At 30.2% G+C, this 19,994-nt stretch overlaps 2 protein-coding genes across 2 annotated transcripts; both read left to right on the forward strand.

The window, feature by feature from the left end:
• The first annotated feature begins 847 nt into the window (after window positions 1–847).
• LOC114935247 (royal jelly protein-like protein) lies at window positions 848–8,489 on the forward strand. Its single transcript, XM_029308007.2, has 6 exons — window positions 848–991; window positions 2,837–3,051; window positions 3,944–4,125; window positions 5,877–6,340; window positions 6,911–7,154; window positions 7,664–8,489. Exons 1-6 carry the CDS (start codon window positions 882–884, stop codon window positions 7,862–7,864), a joined length of 1,416 nt encoding a protein of 471 aa, XP_029163840.1. The 5' UTR covers window positions 848–881; the 3' UTR covers window positions 7,865–8,489.
• A 3,037-nt stretch (window positions 8,490–11,526) lies between these two features.
• On the forward strand, window positions 11,527–19,613 carry Y-h (yellow-h). Its single transcript, XM_029308154.2, is given in 7 exon segments — window positions 11,527–12,059; window positions 13,706–13,923; window positions 15,864–15,941; window positions 15,944–16,020; window positions 16,303–16,626; window positions 17,366–17,615; window positions 18,449–19,613. Coding segments are annotated over 7 exon segments (1,962 nt in total). The 5' UTR covers window positions 11,527–11,985; the 3' UTR covers window positions 19,390–19,613.
• The last annotated feature ends 381 nt before the right edge of the window (window positions 19,614–19,994 follow it).

A 19,994-nucleotide genomic window follows, 5' to 3' on the forward strand; every position in this document is an offset into this window, starting at 1 on the left:
CTAAATTTTTTTGTCGTATGTTTATTGTATAAATAAAATGTTTATTTATACTGTTGTGACGAAATTGAACGAGTATTTTTAAGAATATTATTATAGTTTTATTTAAATGTGTGTGTATATACAATTAAATATTAAGTAAAAGAAAATAGTTTTTCATATTATCTCTTTTTCGCGATCTTTCTTTCTGTTTCTCTCATTTTTTCCTCTTTTGATAAAAAATTTACTTATTATCACAAAGAGTAAAAGCTGCAGTTGTATAAATAATATTTTATTTACACATTTGTGTTAAATATTACGAAAATACGAGACAGGAACAGCTGTGAAACAATCACAATATTTAAAATTAATGTTTGAACGATCACAATGTTTGAATTGACAAGAGTTTGCGAAATTTATTTCTTATTCTTGAGTTGCAAAATTGTTTTATGCGATCGACTGATAAAAAAATTAATTAAAAATTAAGAGATACAGCCGAAAAGTTAAAGTATAAATATATACACCGATCAACATTGACCGCATCAGTCTCGTGCAAATCGCAATTTACTGCCAGTTGATAATCGTTATCTCTTTTTTCTCCTTATTGGATAGCAGATAATTCTTTTATTACTCTAACACAATCATAAATAATAATGATAATTATAAATAATAATTATGTACGCGCTGATGTCCGCTCACTCCGTTTGTTCTCCAACGTAGCTCGTAATTTTCGTCATCCAGTAGTTGATATTTCCGTTCTCGTGCGTAATTTATGCGCGGAAAAAGACACTTACGTACTTCACTTACGTATCATGACCCGAAAGGATATTCTTATCTCGAACAAGACTTAGTAAACAGAAGATATCCATCTCTCTTCAACGCGTTTCTGTTCCGCTGGAGCGGAGATGTTCGGACACGTTGAAAAGTTACTCGCCGGCTTGAGAAATCTCTCAGTCGTTTCTCGGTCGCCTTGTAGTTCGGAGCGTGAAGTCAGAAGAGAATTACCGTTTCTCAAGTATTTTTATATTTAATTATTATTTTTATTTTTTATCCAGAGAAAACGAGAGAGAGAGAGAGAGAAGAGATAAGCTAAAAAAGACTACGTTTATTGATCGTACATACAAGAATTACTGAAAATATATCTTGAGAAAGGAGAAAATTACAAAAAAAGCGTAACGAATGATCAGTAAAGAGTAAACATCAAGACAGGTGTCGGATAGTTTGACCTAATTGTAATAGAATTGAAATTTTAGTGCTTCGGAAAAAGGAAAAAAGTATCCCTAGTTTTTGTGTATTAATCATTAACTCTGATGAGCAAAACACAATTTATCTTTCCATGATAGTAAAAGTGTTGAAAAAAAGACAAAGAAAAAAATTAACTTTTTAACGTCATTGCAAATTAATATTTTTTTTGTCGGAATTCTCGAGAAACACTTGCAAAACTGCGGCAGCGTTCGTATTATCACTGACAATGAGTGCTACGGTGATGCGAAAAGTGTTCAGAGATCAAATTTAGTACTAACAATATAATAAAACTATACAGCATTAGAGATATAAATGTTAATTAATCAATGTTAATTTTAAACGTTAAAAGAATAACAAGCATATAAGCACTTGCAAAGTGAAGCGAAGATTTGACACTAAAAATGCATCGTATTTTTAAAAACTAGTGTTTGTCGATAAATAACAATTATATAACTGTTAATTATAATTTCCCACTGAACAAATGCAATAACACGTGTGCTATATTGTTGAGTGGGAAATTATAACTAACAGTTATATAATTGTTACTTGGTATTTGTTGAACACCGAAAAGGCACATTAATTTATACGTTATATTTTTAAACTACCAAATATTTAAAATATAACAAAATATAGAAAACCGATATTTGTATATTTTAAAATTTAAATGATATGATATCATTCTATGACCATGAGATATTGCATTTTCAGAAAAGTATTGTCATTGATAAGCTTTTATCTGTAAACAACAATAACACTATTAAGAATTCATGTGCCATTATACATAAATAAATATATTATATAATATATTCAAAAATATAAAATATATATTGTTTGTTTCTATAAACTATCTTGAAATTTTTATCTAAAGAATCCAATATTGTCAATTATATCAAATCTTTAAACTCTTCTGAGTTTTCTTATATTTTAAAATTTGATTTTTATTTATTTAAAACAGTGATATCAGATAAAGAGAATTAATAAAAGAAAGACATAAATTTTTGTTTGCAAATACTTGTATAAAAGATGAAATAAAGCATAAATGTTTCAGATCTTTTTTATACATTAACGACACTTGTTAACTTCATTCTTTTCATTAAATTTATTATGTAATTTATGTAGTGAAAGTTTATAAAGTTAGAAAGTGCAATACTTTAACTAATTTGTAACACTAATTCCGCAATTCCGCTGTCGTATGTAGAGCATATAGATTAACGATATTTGATATACTATATATTTAATTTTCCAATTATATTTTAAAACTGCAACATTGTATAAATATAAATACACTATACAGATTAATACTTTATATATACTTTAATTAATTACAAATTAGAACAAATTTCTAATTACATATAGCATATATATATATTATTACGAAAGTTTTGCATTTAACTTAACACATTAAAAACACATTAATATTATAATATTAAGAATATAGTAGTCGCAATATTTGAATATATTCTCAATAAATATATTCAGGAAACTTGCTCTTTTTTTCTTTCTCTTTCTCCGTCTCTCCCTCTCTATTTCTTAACAAAGATGGAAATTAAAGATAAATCGTAATATTTTGTATTTCTTTGCGTCTTAAAAGACACATGATATATTTTATTAACAGATTCACGATGAAACCCGAAGCCATCTGGTTATTACGGGCTATATTGACTTTACTTCTTGGGGGCTCGACGAGCATTGAAAAATTAAAAAACATATATTCATGGAAGGCTTTGGAATTCGCCTTCCCAAGCGAGCATGCTAAAGAACTTGCCATACAGGAGGGCCGCTTCATTCTTGGAGCACCGGTACCACTTGACATGGATTTTTATCATAGAGGTTCGAAATAATTTCACATTTCTATTTCCCTGTAAAAGTGTTTGAACTAACAAATCTGTTACTTAATTATTTGTCGTATGAAAACTAATATTAAAAACTTTTCTCATATTACACTATTTATTTTTTCATAATAAAACTCTATAAATGCGATTAAAAATTAATATTTCAATTTTGCTTAATGATTATTATTTTCATTATTATTGCATATATTTTGCTAAAGTAAAGTTAAATTATTGATTGAACAAGTACCGATTTGTGATAATTGACACTTATGATCGAAAGGTTTATGCGATCGCATAATTGAGCAGTTATAATCTAACAGTTTGCACTGGCATATTTCGCGTTCTTTCATTATTTATGCGGTTTAACGAAACTTCTTGAGTAACGGACATGTTTTGTGATAATATATGTTTGCATAATTCTTACGCAGTTTCACTCTACGACTAACATTATACTTACGAGTAATAATTCTTACTTATACAACTATATTATTATTTGCTACTAATGCAATCCACTTTGGCAGATGATTAATGAGACTATTTTGAGCTCAAAGGTATAGATATGGACACCATTTAGTTATCTTGTAATTTTTTAAAAATTTTAAACAATATAGATAAAAGCGGAAAAAATATAATATACAGAAAGTAAGAGAACAATTATATACTTCTAATGATAAAAAAGTATTTTTTATAATAAACGCTCGAAATTAACATTTGAACTCATATAATAAGTACGCATTATACAAAAATTTTGGTAATTCTGTAACAAAATCAGAAATGGATTATTCAAAAATCTCTTGAATTTAAGATCTTTCAATTAAAATAACTTTATCAGACCGTGACACATTTTCACTGATCTCGCTTAACCCTTGATAATTATTTCAAATGCACAGCTAAACACGGATCCATTGTATTCATCTCGATACCAAGATTCCAAACCGGAGTGCCTGTCACCCTCGGTTACGTCACGGATCATGTTTCTCCCGAGGGAAATCCAATAATTGCGCCTTATCCAAATTGGGAATGGAACAGACTAGGAAACTGTGACGCGATCACCAGTGTATTCAGAATGCAGGTAACGATAAAAAATGTTGTACGTGTAATTAGAATTAAAATATTCTAGACATATATTTTGCTCACATTCAATCATATGTATTTAATAACAGGATGTCTTTATTGATCACGTAACATTTTTTAATAATATTAAAATGAAACATTATAACATCGTTTAACATGCACCCGTTTTGAGTAAATAAAAATATTTATTTAATTGTAATTTCTATAATGTAATAACTAAAAAGAATCGTCAAATTCACACATATTTTATATAAAACTATTTCGCATATATGATTATTAATTCTATAAATCTTTCAAAGTCAAACATTTTTTTATGACTGTTTTATTATCAGAAGTCACACCTCGCTCATTCAAAGATAAACACGTGTGATGCCATGACACTATATGGAAATATTGCCTTCATTACTATTCCAAAAATGCGAATAGCAATCCGCGAACGTGTAATATATGTAAACGAGGAATATATCATAAACTTTCATAATATCAATTATTATAATTGTTGGCATTGACCACAATAAGGCGAAAGACATGTTTTTTGATACTTTTTTTTACAAAGAGACTACTTTTATCTAACTTATTTAGCGACTACTTTTATCTAACTTATTTAGGACGCGCGTGACTGAGAACAATACTCTTATTTGTTGATATTTCATGCCGATTAAGAAGAAACGTGTATTTACTTTTAAAATAAAAATAGAAATATTTATCTCGATTACAAATCGAGTTCCGTTTCCTTTATACTATTAAATATACACGCAAATATAATATAATTAATAAATGACATATATATATATATTATATTTTCTTATTTAATAAATAAAAAATATAAAATATATTTTTTCGTTTGGTGTGATTTTTTTCGAAGAAAAAATAATTTCTAAAGTTTTGAGCATGCTAACAATTATGAACTGTAAAAAATAAATTTATTCGTAAAAAATTATCTTTATTCGAATATTGTGACTTGACTATCTCACAAAAATAACTCAGCTGTGCACTTTACGAAATGTGCTATATGTGTATCGGTGCAAACGCATGATATACCGTTTGTTTGGAAAGTATTATGCGAGGAAGATTGCTAGGAGCTATGGTATACGCGTCTTAATGACTTCTTCCGCTATCATCATTGTTTGATTTGATGAAAACACTGCTGTTTACAATTCTCGCGTTAATAATGAACGTGCAAAATGTATAAATACACGTATAAATAGAAAAACAAATACCAAGGAATGTTATTTCCTCGAAGCGAAAGTTATAATTACGCTTTGAAAGTTGTGTATCGAAAGAGTTGAAAACTAACATAAACAAATGTTTTAAATTAAATTGTATATTATTTTAAATATAATTTTAATTAGAATATTATGAGAATTTTTTAAATATAAATTATTTTTCTTAAATTATTTCTATGATTTAAATTATTTTATAGAGACATTATATTAACAAACATAACACAAATTAATTCGAGATTATCGAATTTTATTGAAAAAGTATCAACCTTAAATTTATTTGAAAATCCGCTTATAGTTTTATAGCTAGAAAGAAATATGGAAAACTTTATATATTTATTTTATATCTACGCAAAATTAATTCTTTTATTTTTATAATACAAAATTTAATAGTTATTATGTATATAATATAATGAATCAATCATGAAACTTTCAAGACGATTTTTCTCTAGAGCAAACAATTATCCAGCATTTTTTCATAAGAAGGAGAACAAATATTAGCTGTAGAAAAGAAATGTGATCGCAGGTGGACTCGTGCGATAGATTGTGGGTTCTGGACACCGGCAAAATCGAAGACCGACAGATCTGTCGTCCTCAACTGCTGTCATTCTCGCTAAAAACGAACAAGCTCCTGAGTCAGTACAAGTTCCCCAAGGAACAGTTCAAGGACGAGTCCCTGTTCGTCACGCTCGCGGTTGACATCCGCGACAGCGAGAAATGTCGCGAGACCTTCGTCTACGTCGCCGATGTGACCGGATTCGGACTGCTCGTCTACGATCATCGCAATTCTCACTCATGGAGAATCACCAACAATCTTTTTTATCCTTACCCGCCCTACGGCACGTATCACATCAAGGGGGAGACGTTCGATCTGATGGACGGCATTCTGGGACTCGCGCTGAGTCCTGTCAAACAGGACGGCGACCGGATCTTGTATTTCCACTCCTTGGCCAGCAGAGTTGAAAGTTGGGTACCCACTTCCGTTATCAGGTGAGAAAAAGTATGAATTGCATCGTGCTTATTTAATCGCAAATAAATCGATACGCCGTATGATTTCTCTTTAAAACATATGTAGCAATAGGTAAACTAGTTTTATGTGCAATATATATACTTGGAAATTTATTAGACACATATTTATTCAAAATAAAAATGTTTTGGATTTACACATTTTTTAGATTTTTAAATAAAATCTTCAATTAATTTTCCAGATATTTTTAGCTTAGTCTTATAAATTATTAATAGAATTTATAGTTTTTTTTTGAGCTTGAAAATGTTATTAAATACATTTTCATTTCGTATCGTATTTATTCTTTAACAATAGAATCATTAAACTTTTTTAATAAATAAAATAAAGATGCACTATTATGATAAACAGTATTTTCAAATTAACAAAATTTAATATAAAATTATGATATTATAAATAAATAAGGAAGAATAATTAATATGTATTAATATGCTATTGTAAGATTTAAACGTTTTATATATTTATCTTATCTTTTAAAGAATTTCCAGAATCTGATATATGTCAAATGTTATAATTAGATATTTGCTATTATTTAGAAATCATAGCCTCTTTCGAGAGCACTCCGACGCTGAACCAAGGTCATTCCGTCCATTCACTATGGAAAGATCATCGCAATCAGCTGCTCAAGCCATGGATCAGAACGGAGTCCTTTTCTTCGGTCTTCTATCAGATTTAGCTATTGGATGCTGGAATAGTTTGACTCATCCCGAATATGGTGGTACCAATGTTGAAATCGTTGTAGTTAATCCCGACACTTTGCAATTCCCGTCTGGACTAAAGGTATAATAATCATTCTTTAACATATAACATACCTACATTTTTATATTTTAACTATATTTTTTATATTTATATTTATATTTTTTTATATTTTATTTTTTATGTTAAACAGAAACTTATATCGCGATCATAATAAAATCGAAAAATAATAATGTTCGTTTATTATTATTTAATTTTAATTTTTTTTATTTTAATTTTATTATTATTTTTTATTGTTTTTTTTATTTGTATGCCTGTAATAAAGAATCTTGTAACTTCTTAATCATTCGGCTCGCAAGTTGGTCTATTATTGTATTATAATAATATTAGGTTCCGAATATAAAAATATAAATAAAAATATAATAAAGAAGTAATACAATAAATAAATAATATAGTACAATAAATATAAATATAATATAAATATAAATTATAAATGATATTAGCACTTAGCACTAATGATATTCTTGATCATTACAGTTCTAAAATAAAATTAATCCGCATATATATTAACGAATAATCGATCAACATTGCAGGTCATCACCGCGAAAAACGGCCGCCAGGAGCTGTGGGTGATCACGTCGTCGTTCCAGAAGTACATGACCGCGACGATGAACGCGAACGAGACCAACTTCCGGATACAGGCCGGTTACGTGGACGAGCTGGTTCGCGGTACCAAGTGTAACGGTGGTCTTGACCGCAATCGCGCTTACGAGACGACGCTGTTCACCAAATGAAGATCGTGGCACCGCGAGGAGTTCGATGATTCGCTTTCTCGCGCGGTGGCGTCGACCGTCCGGTGGCAGAAGTACCCTAACTTCTTCGCAGAATATCATCACCAACCATCATCACCGTCGTATCAATCTGCGAGATTGTTCTCCAAACCATTCCGTCCTCCCTGGATCGCGAGACCCATCCACCCTCGACCTCGAGTCGAATACACCATCATTATCGATTATGAATGAAAAATGCGCGACACTAGATACCTCGATATTCCTCGAAAAGCCATCAATAAGCTACTCGTGGTGCCAATGAAACTACTACTATACTCTATACTTGTTGTTTATCCCTGATATGTTCTTTACTAAGAATCTAATAAGTTCCATTACCGTTTCTATATAATAAATGTTCTCTTGTGTTTATTAAAAATAGTGGATACAGTAAGTATCGGACTTCAAGTGTGTGTTTTCAACTTCATGCCTCATTATTGCGTATCATATTCTATGCATATTCCAGTATTTAATTCAATAAAAACACTTGCCAATTGTGCAAAGAATATCTGCATATGTGATGTACGTTGAAACTGGAAGTTTCGCATTTAATAATTATAATTATATTGTAATAAATTTATTTTCAATATTATCTATCTCTTTTTAAAATATTAATATCTTATAATATATTCTAAGCAAATTTTATTTTAAATAAAATAATGTCTTTTATTTAGAATGTTTTATTCTTGTTATATTTTTGACTACATATTGTTATTTGTAAATAAAATTTAAGAGAAAGAGAAAAAAGCTTTTAATTGAAAGAAACATTAACATTAAAAAAGGGAATATTGAAACTAAAATTTAATCGCAACTGTAATATCGTAATGGATAATGTTAATATTTATGGCAATAACGTAAAATATTATGTGAGATAAAAACTCACCTATTCTATATTATTTACAGAGTCGACTTTTTTCTATGCGAATAAAACAATATTCTATATTATTCACCTATTCTATATTATTTACAGAGTCGACTTTTTTCTGAAATTATTGTTTTATTCGCATAGAAAAAAAGTTTGCGCGTCAAAAAAAGTCAGCTATATATGACACTTGTCATTGTAATATTTATCAGAATTTATAGCTGACTTTTTTTGACGCGCAAACTTTTTTTCTATGTACAAACATAAGAGGAATAAGAAAAAATATTAAAAAATTTTTCAATATAAAATTTTGATAGGGCAAAAAGAGCAAAAAAATATAACTATAATCTTTAAAAAAAGAATTATTAATTCTTCCTGTTAGAGAAAGAAATTATTATATTGTAATTTTACATAATTCTTTCTATTGTTAAGGTACATTTTAATAAAATACTTTTACGATGAAATGATAATTTATTTTGTCCATTCAATTCGAAAGCCAAACAGAATCGTTGATTTATCATATCGCTCGGCTTAGAGAAATTTCTACATAGCAGGTAAGAATTGATAGATATTTTATACTGCTCAAAGCTCTCATTAATATTGTTTACATGAAGTAGTGAATAAAACATCGTCGAGAAAACATGAAATGTGCATCAAACGATAGCGAGTGAAGTGTAGTTTCGTAATGCGATTGCCTTCCTCATCGAGAAAAAAGTTAATTACATTTATATGATAGTTTGCATTAAATATAACGATGACGTAAGCGATTAATCGAAGAGAACACTTTCTTCAAAAGTCAAAATAAAATTTGATGTCATCCATTAGTTTTTTCAAACTTCAAACATTACTTCATATACAGTCTATAAATATGATGACATTAACGTAAATTACATACAATAAGAAAATATTTGTATAAGAAAGAATATAATTTATATCTTTTGCGCTCAAATTATTATGAGGAAATCTCGATATCTTTTGGCGTGTCAACAAAAATATTCATACAAGCGTGATAAAAAAATTTCATCGAAGTACACTGCTTTTATATAAATCCATCGCGAGAATAGCAATTCTCCGTTTCATATATATTGCTTAATGCATAATTAATCTACAAATGTTTTTTTATCGTGTATAACGCAAGTTCTAAATACATTATTAATAATGTAAAACGACGACAACATTGTCCTCGCACAAGCTTTAATTAATTTAATGTTTGCTTGTCAGCAAAATTCTTTAAGAGGCACGTGCTTCCACTATATATAGTGAGTTCGAGCTAGAATAAGAATCAAAGTCTTGAACATATGCGGTTGCTATTATTATTATGCATCGGCATCATTTATACAAACGTCGTCGCGTATCAAGAACACTTTCAGACGATACATGAATGGAAATACTTGGACAAGTAGAAAAATGTGAGTCACAAAGCGGCGGCGCGATTGCCTCAGGCGATTACAACTACACGAAATACGATATAAATTATTTATGCTCCGTTATATTATTTACAAAGCTACGACTGTCAAACTTTTTAAATTAATCTAATTTCGATTTTTTTTGCGAACATTTATTTATTATTAGAAAATATTATTAAAAAATTGAATTTGAACGTGTAAAAAGATATTTTAATTTCAGCTTGTCAGCGGTGTCAAAATAGCACCAGCGCAAACGAAGAGTTCTGGTTCTGGATAGTGACTGATTATTTATAGAAAGTCATGGTTGATGTGAAATTTCACGTCAATAACTTCCCTATTATGAAGGCCGCAATTGATAAATGATACTGTATGTGAAGCTAATGACGATTTTTATAAGAATTATCATAAAATAATAAAGCGAAAAAAGTGACAAAAATTGACAAACTTATTAATTTCAAAACAATAAGTGAATATTTAATAAGTATAATTGATTAATTTTAAATAGGTAAAAAATGAATTTTGTGTAAATTGACTGATTAGAAAGAACAGACTGATTTTCTATGTTGGTTATATATGGTTGAAACTATGAAAAATATGCGTGTTTGCAATAAAATTATTCACGTGTGTCTATACGTAACAAGCGTGCAATATTATATATGCAAACAAGAGATAGCATGAATAACATTGTGTCTAATAAAGTACAATGTGTGTGGAAAAAATTCTTGTTAAATAAATTTTGAAAAATTGTATATACCTATATAATAATCAGTAATTGCATCTTTATGATGTATCAGAGTATATTGATCATGTTATAAACGCTAGTGTCCAGCCTTTAAAAAACAATGTAGTTTTTATTATTCAAAAGTTAATTCTTTTCCACGACATCGATTGATATTGATATTTTATATTATTTCCTGTATCAATGAAAATCTGTTATTGATTATTAATAGTATGTGAATAATTTTATTTATTTGATTTTATTACTTTCAAAAAACAGAGAAATCATAAAACACATTTATATATGTTAAAAAACTATATGTTAAAAATCATATTTTTGCAATTTTCTTAATATAAAAATTAAAAGATAATTAATAACTCAAATAAAAAAATAAAAAAAAATTAAATTAAACGTATTGTATATTATTTTATTATGTATAAATGATATGCATAATTTTATATGCGGAGATCATGTACAAATAATTTATTTTCCTTATTTGTTTAATTAATTATTGATAAGATTATTGGAATATATAAAAATCTGGAAGAAAACGAATCATCATGCACAGCTATGGTGGAGAGGGTGTGCGGTAAAAGTAATAAATTGCGATACTTTAGCAAAGAAGCCCAGTGTGCGTTGCAAGAGTATCGAAACAACAACTCGTTGTTTTAGTTAAGCGTTAATTACTATGTGCTATAATTAATTATCCTAATTACAAGCATAATTCTATCGATATGCGATTATAACAAGAGACAGTTATATACACATATATATGTATATACATATATGTATTATATTATATATATTGTATATATGTACATAATAACTATTTTATTTAATCACTAATCACTTTTATCTAATAAGTAAATCTGGAAATCTACATAATAACAACAATATTAATTGGTTACAAAGATGGTGATCGCAGGATGTTTTGATGCGCAAATTTCCGCAAAAAGTCATATTGTTCGTAAATATAACAAGATGTTAATTACGGCTTTGTTATCCGAGTACTGATGCTGCTTACGAAATGCTCGGCGTCGGAGGAGGAAGTGAGTGCGAAAGCGGAAAGTATTCCTAATCTCCGGTGGAAAGTGGCATTTATATGCTAAGATCGAAAAGAGCGTCTCGCTTCGCTTGCGGAACAAGTCATCGGAACGGAGCGCCGTACTATCCCAGGTAACGTGATGCATTCGCTCTCGTAGCGCACATGCTCTCTCTGATGAGAGAAATAACGTTTCGACGACCGTGAGCTTGATTGAGTCGCGAAATGTCGCGTCATCGAAGAAACGCGTGGAACTGACGAGCGCATTTGCAGTCTTCATCACTCGAAACTCCCGTTTACGAGCTCATGATTCCTATCGGAAGCCTTAAGCGATACGTCATTCAATTTCTTTTGCTTTTCCATTAGTCGGACGAGTTAAGACAGCATTATTAATATATATATATAATTATAGAATATATTGTGAGGAGGAGTTAATATACATAATAATGAAGGAATTAATATAATAATGAAGAGTAAAACGTGAGAAGTTTACATTATCTAATATAAAGAATGGATTAATGGATTAATATAATAAAAGACTCTTATAATTATAATCCTTAACTGGAACGGTATAAATACGTTATATAATTAGAAGTCGCGGATACTTTGAAGTCATCGCTTCGATTAAAATAAATTTTAGATTAGAATTACTTTGAAAGAGAGAGTAAGCATATTTATATTTGTAATTTTGCCCAAACTTATAAAGTACCGGTCCACAGAATTTATAATATTCGATCGTTTGTTTATTTAAGCAGATCTAATCTTATACATATTATTTAAAAAATGTTTAATATAAAGTTACATTAAACTACCAAAAAAGTCATATTTAAAGGTACGAAGTAAAATGACAATTAATTTTTAAAAGTTTTATCTGTTCTAAAAAAGTTCTCGTATAATTGAAATTTTACTTGTGTATTTTTTAGCAAATTATAATGTCTTAATTGAGTTCAAATTACTGTCTCTCTTTTTTATCATACGTAGAAATATATAATAGTTTTGTCGACAGAATATGTTTTTGCATCAAATAACATTCCGCTGCGTAATCACGAAATTGTCGAGGTATTGATGCAATTATCAGAAGAAAAAGCGTACACAAACAGTTGCTCGAATTAGAATTATGGAAATTGCAAGCTGACGTCATGTATGCATTTTGTAACTTCTAAATAAAATTTAATTTAGCAATACTTAATGAATTATAAATTATTAATAATAAGATATGCATTAAAAGAATAATTACCGCACATTATGTTATTGATTTTCCTTTTGATTATAATAGCTATGCTAAATTTTTATATGTGCATGCACTTTTTATAAAATAAATATATGAAATCTATATATTTATATATTATATATTATATATTATATAATTTATATATTATATATGGTTTATTTTATCTAATTAATATATGATTTATGTAGAAATTTGATAAAAATATTTATTCTTGTTAGATGAAATTTATAATTATAATCCGTGTATAGGAAATTATGTTACTCATTATCAGTATTATTTATTCCGTAATTGAATGAACATATGTTCGCGCGTGCTTCAAAGCGTTTTCAAACTAATTGCAAAATTAATTGCATCCGACGTGATGGCATTTATGGCACGCTCTTTCAGCGTTTACACAACATTCCGAAGGCGGCGTTTGTAATCCGTCTGTGATCATAATACGATTATCCAGGGATATATGTGTATGATTATTCGGGAACAAAGAGTTACACTTTAATGCCTCTCTCTAGCTAGCTTAATCATCACTTTGCGATTCATGCTTGTTTCTAGACATGCCATGACGAGAAAAAAGAAAAGTATCGACGTAAAAAGAAACAGCTGGTTACCATTCCGACAGCTATGGATTCCCCCGAGGAGAACGAATTGTCCTAACGATTACTTATACGCTTCTTCTGATTATACTGTCGGGGATGATTCTAGTCTGCTGCATCAGCATGATTTCCGGGACCGCAGAAGGCTTCAGCAACATGATTTGCCGCGCAGAGATCGTGAGTTTTCGAATGTCAGCATGAAACTTATAATTAACTAGCAATAAGAAAGTAACCATGTAACTCATACGTTAGCGCTTCAATTTAATTAGATTAATAAGATACAAAATAATAAGCTAACTAAAAGCGATAATTAATTTTAAATAATATATCAATCCAATATCAAGATTTATATTTATCTGCCTTTATGTTAATAATTTAAATAATATTAATAATTAATTTCGTAATAATTTTTAATTACAAACACATAATTAGTTATTACTGTTCTTTATTTTTTTAAATTGCGTTTTATCCAATCACATTTAGACATTTTTATATCGTACATACTGTAAATGACTTCACAAGAATTGAAAGCACGAGAAATAAAGAAAGGAATAATTATTAATTATTTTCATTAAGATAAATTCAAAATAGACACGTGCAGACCTTAAAACAAAATTACGTTTTTATTTCTCATGTAAATGTACAGGCAATTGAATTACGAGGAACAAACACAGAATCCGCACCGTTGTTACTGTACCATAAAATTCAAACGAGTTTCACTTGGAAACGCGCGATAACAAAAAGAAACGCCCGATATTGCCTCATAAAAAATGTAATTATGATTCGCTCGTTGATGCCGTAAAATGGCCTATGGCTTTCACAAAAAATGCTCACGTAATACATAGGATGGTTTTTATATTTTTACAAAGTCCAGAAGTATCGGAATTTTACATTGCGGAACATATACAATGATTGCACGACACTGAAGCCAGAAATGTAGTTTCACGCTCAAGAGAATTACGTTATAGAAAAATAAACAAATTTCCCGGCAAAACTATCTCGAGATAAAATAGTTCAAATTAATATTTCTATCTGAGCATATATTTCAAATAAATTATAATAGGTTATAATAAAATAAAATATTATATACAAATTTTAGTAATCATTTTAAAACTTCAAATACTTGAGCAAATTAATTTGAGATGCAACTTTTTTTTAAATAAAAAAAAAATTACTGTCCAAAATTTCGTGACAAACAAAATAGATAACCACGTGGATGGTTTAATATAACGATAAAATAAAATCTGACAAATTGTCTTTTTGATTATTAAACCGCGAATGAAAATCGTCGCGCGCGTTTTTGCTCGACGTCCCCGATTCTCAATCTCGGTGCAGCAGTTTTACGAGCAGATGCGCGAGTTCCCATGAACCCATCCGCCAATGACCTATACCAAATGGAACCCAGAGTCGCAATACGAACGAGAGGGAAAATCATCTTCGGAGAGAAGGGATTCGCCATTCTCTCCTTTCGTAGGATCTCCAAGACACACTTACGACCCGGATGGTGAATATGGTAGTCGCGTAACATCCATGGTGCCATCTCGAGCACCGACGATTCTTGCTCGCGCTAGACGATTTCTGTATCATTAGAGCGAAAGCGACTAGCCCCGTCGTTCAAACGCGTTCTGATCTCGCAGGATTCATTCCGAATTATACTACGCACAACAAAGTCGCCGCTCGCGAAGTAAGTAAGGAAACGAGACGCAGACTCATCTTCGCAAATCGCTCTGTTGCTTTCATATTTATGTCAGTGAATAATAATGCGCGCCGCTATTTCGAACATTACCGTCATACATCACACCTTGACAGTTCATTTATATTTAATTGAGTACGATACATTCGTCGAACGTGGACGATTATCGTCGCGAATGCAAAGGCCCACTTACCTCGATAAAGGGGATAATATGTTGCAACAGGTTTAAATGTATGTAACGTTGCGAAAATTTCACTAAATTTCTAATTGTACGAAGAGCATTTGACTTTTTCCTGTCTACTCTTTCATTTTATTACTTTATAACAGTATAATTATATAATGGCAGGAGAATGCAATGAATTATTGGCGCCATTAGAATGTGTGTGTCAAAGAAAAAAAATGTATTCTAAATTTTATTCCACAGATATGGCCAACATGTTACCATGGTTATTATCAATATCGTTATTAAGTGTGCCAAAATTTGCGGCTCACACGGGTCCTAGTATCTTTCCAGGGAACTTCAAGCACCTGCCTTGCCATTATCTCCATCCATTTCGACTTCACAATTCTCCTCGACAAACGTAAGAAAAATAAGAGATTGGCAAATGTAATATAAAACTTATCAAATTATTTAGAGAATTCGACTACCTAATTTTTTCTTTACATTGAAAAAATTTCAAAGTTTGAAAGATATTTGTGTGTGCTTTTAAAAATATGTAATATATAATATATATTACATTTAATCCACTATCTATATTGTCGCAAACAAATCCAAATTATTATATATATTTACAAATTAAAAGAAATTCTTCGACATATAAACTAACAGTATAGCAAATAATAATTTGTCATGCGTCGATCAGTCACAGGACATCAATCAAAGAGGTTCTATATCGTCTTATGATGGACATGCTGACTCTCGAAATTGTGAGTCTCATGAAAATCCAGCGGGAAAAATATCCACTAACATAAACAATCTTTATGGATCGACCCCGCAATTAACGCGGCATCGCTTTTCTTCGACATCCAATCTGGGAGGAAACGATTTTTCGAGACATGTCGGAAGAGCCATCGATATATTTCGCACGGATCCTCACGCGATTAATCAATTGGACTTTCATGATTTCGGCGACGGTTTTGAGCCAGGATACATTGCGGATGATTATGTTGGCCCTGCTATGGAACTTGTGAGTGCAATGTGTTTCTTCTTTTTTTTTTTTGCCAAATGTTTAGGCGAGAATGTCCGAGATTCCGCAATATCTGCGTCAGCAGATTTTGTATTGTGACATTGGAAGTGAAAAAAAAATTGCTTGACCGTCTCGCAATTGAAGCTCATAATTCGCGACTGAGTATAAAACAAAAAATTATTTATATGTACACTGTATCTCGTGTATTCTGAAAGTTATTTTGTATATTATATACGCCTTTTAATTTCTAAAATATTTTCCATATTACAGATATAAAATGGATATCCCGAATTTTATTATAAATTATAAATTATTTCGAGTAAGTTTTTAAATCGGGTGAAGAATACATTTGTAGAATCATTTTTTAAGAGAGATAAAAGTATTTAAGTACAAATAACAAATTAAAATTCTTATTGCTGCGTACTATGCAAGATATGAATCAAGGACAATCTTATAATTGCGATGCATATCTATTTTATTCGTCAGTAATTCTACGACAGCTTCTTTTGCATTCCACATTTAAATTAATCAATCATCATATGTATGCATATGATATGTCGGAATAATTGAAACAATTTTTTTAAAGTTTTTATTTTATAAAATCAATTTTATATAATTAAAATACGCTTTTGCTGACGACGAATTATCTTATACATGATAATTGCAATTTAAAATGACTGATATATGTAGATGTTGAAAATTTTATAAACAAATTATGATTAATTATTTTTTCTGACAGATTTACGCCTGGTCCACGATTGATTTTGAATTCGACAGCATCGAAGCAAGAGACAACGCTATATTTGAGGGCGACTACGTCGCAGAAAATAATTTGCCTCTCGGTTTAGATGTTTGGCGAGATAAAATCTTTATTACTCTGCCAAAATGGAAGAGTGGCATACCGGTGACTTTGGCTACCGTACCGAGACATTCTATAAAAAGGAATCCCAAACTAAAACCGTATCCTAATTGGCAGTGGCATCAATCAGGTTATTTTTTATATTAATTATCAGATTCGCTGTCAAACATTTATTTATATATGTGATTATCTTTGATAATTATTTTTTCTATATATATATTATCAATTTTATCATTTGTTTAACTTTAAAATTATGTGAATTATTTTATAGAATTACTTGAGAATTTTGAACGCATATTGCAATAAAAAACCAATCAGCTTTGTTAATAATTACTAATTACTAATTTAAATATAATTAGAAAGCAACGAAGATGATCAGGAAATATATTAAATATTTAAAAAAGATGTTTCTAGAAATCGCGAAGCATGGCGCAAAAATGTCAATAGATAAAATTACTTTCTTGAAAAGAAAGTTATCAATGCTTAATGACGAATAAATTTTCTCTGAGAACGGATTAAATAATCTTTATAGAAAATTAAAACAAAGAGAATACAAGAAATGGTAGCACGAGATCGTTTTTACGCAATCGGGAAAGTGCAGAAACTGAGTAAATGAGTTTCTCATGAATTATCTTTTGCGACAATAAACAAGCCTATCATTTCTTGTTCAAAACAAAAGTGAACTGTTATTTAAAAGATCATTTTTTGAACTAACTCATGCGAAAGCAAGCAAACAGTTGAAGAAAAATAAAAAAATATACTAAGGAATTAAAAAATTTGAAGAACCTATTTTAATTTCTTATATTCCACTAAAAAGTTATACAAAGAATATTTTTATATTAAATACAAAGTATTTAATATTCAATATAAAAAATACAAAGTATTTAATGTTCTATAAATTCTATAAATATTTAATATACTTAAACCATTTCAGCATTTCTTATTCTGTCTTTTCAATTCTAGACAACTGCGAAGGACTGACATCGGTCTTCCGAGTCCAAGTGGACGAGTGCGATCGATTATGGATTCTCGACTCCGGCAAGATCGAGCTCGCCAGAAAGTCCAAACAAGCCTGCCCGCCCGCTATATTTATCTTCGATCTACGCACTGACAACCTCGTCAGAAAATACACCTTGCCGGACGAACAGATCAAACAAGATTCCCTGTACACCAACATCGCGGTAGACATCAGGAACAAGGACTGCGGCTCCGCGGTGGCTTATCTGAGCGACGTGTGGCGATATGGTGTCGTGGTGTACGACTTGTTCAAGGACACAACTTTTCGAGTCGAGCATCACTTCTTCTATCCCGATCCTTTGGCGTCCAGGTACGAGCTGCACGGAATAAAGTTTCAATGGACCGATGGGATTTTCGGGATCGCGCTCAGTCCTGAGGATGTTCGAGGCGACAGAACGTTGTTCTTCCATCCGATGTCCAGTTTCCGAGAGTTCGCCGTGTCCACGTCGGTTTTCAGAGATAAAAGAACCGCGGATCGAAACACGGAGGAATTTATGCCGGTCGGTAGACCTAGAGCCAAGGATTACGGCCATTCCTCAGGATCTGCGATCGATCGGAATGGCGTCATGTTCTTCAACATGGTCACGAGAGACTCGGTGTGGTGCTGGGACACCAGAAAGGAGTATATCCCGCAGAATTTGGGGGTGATTGGAACCAGCAACGTGTCCCTGGTGTTTCCGAATGACATTAAAGTGGATCACGAGACGGAACAAAGTGTGTGGCTGCTCTCGAATCGATTGCCCATGTATTTGTACGGTACTTTGAACAGCGGAAATATCAATTACAGGATATTTAAAGCTAATGTCAAGGAGGCTGTCAGGAATACCGTCTGCGATCCTAATCATGTAGTTCCGGATTCGGATCCAGGCTTCGACGATAATTGTTGAAAAAGCTAGAATTTTCTCTTCCATCTCATGATTTTAAATTATTCCGTATATTTAGGATTATTATAATATATAAAATATGACAAATTGAATTAAATATGATGAATGCATCTTTGTATAATGTAATGTATGTAAATATGCTGCATATTGTTTATAAATTATTATATGTACTACAGCTTTCCGAATTTAATTACCAATGACTAGAATATTATACTATATATGACATTTCTAGCATATAACTATATATTTTGTATATACATAAATTGTATTTATGTTTGTATAAGAATCTTTTATTAGAAAATATATAATATAAAATTTTTAATTATATATCTCTCATATATAATATATAGATGTATATTTCCTCATTTCGTTTAATCTAACCGAATATAATTACGAGCGCAAAGCGAAACTATATTATTCTTCAATAATGAAATCTCAAAAATTGCAACGCATATATAAAAATGATTATTCCAATGTATACATAAAAATATATTAATTAATTATGCAATGCATAAAAATGTAATATTTAAATCTTTAATAGAGAAAAAGCAAATAAATAGAATTTTCTACAAAAATCTTTCCTATCAAAAATACTTACACTTCTATTA

The sequence above is a fragment of the Nylanderia fulva genome, unplaced genomic scaffold (genome assembly GCF_048542155.1).
Source record: "Nylanderia fulva isolate GAGA-0341 unplaced genomic scaffold, ASM4854215v1 Scaffold12, whole genome shotgun sequence".
Taxonomy (NCBI): domain Eukaryota; kingdom Metazoa; phylum Arthropoda; class Insecta; order Hymenoptera; family Formicidae; genus Nylanderia; species Nylanderia fulva.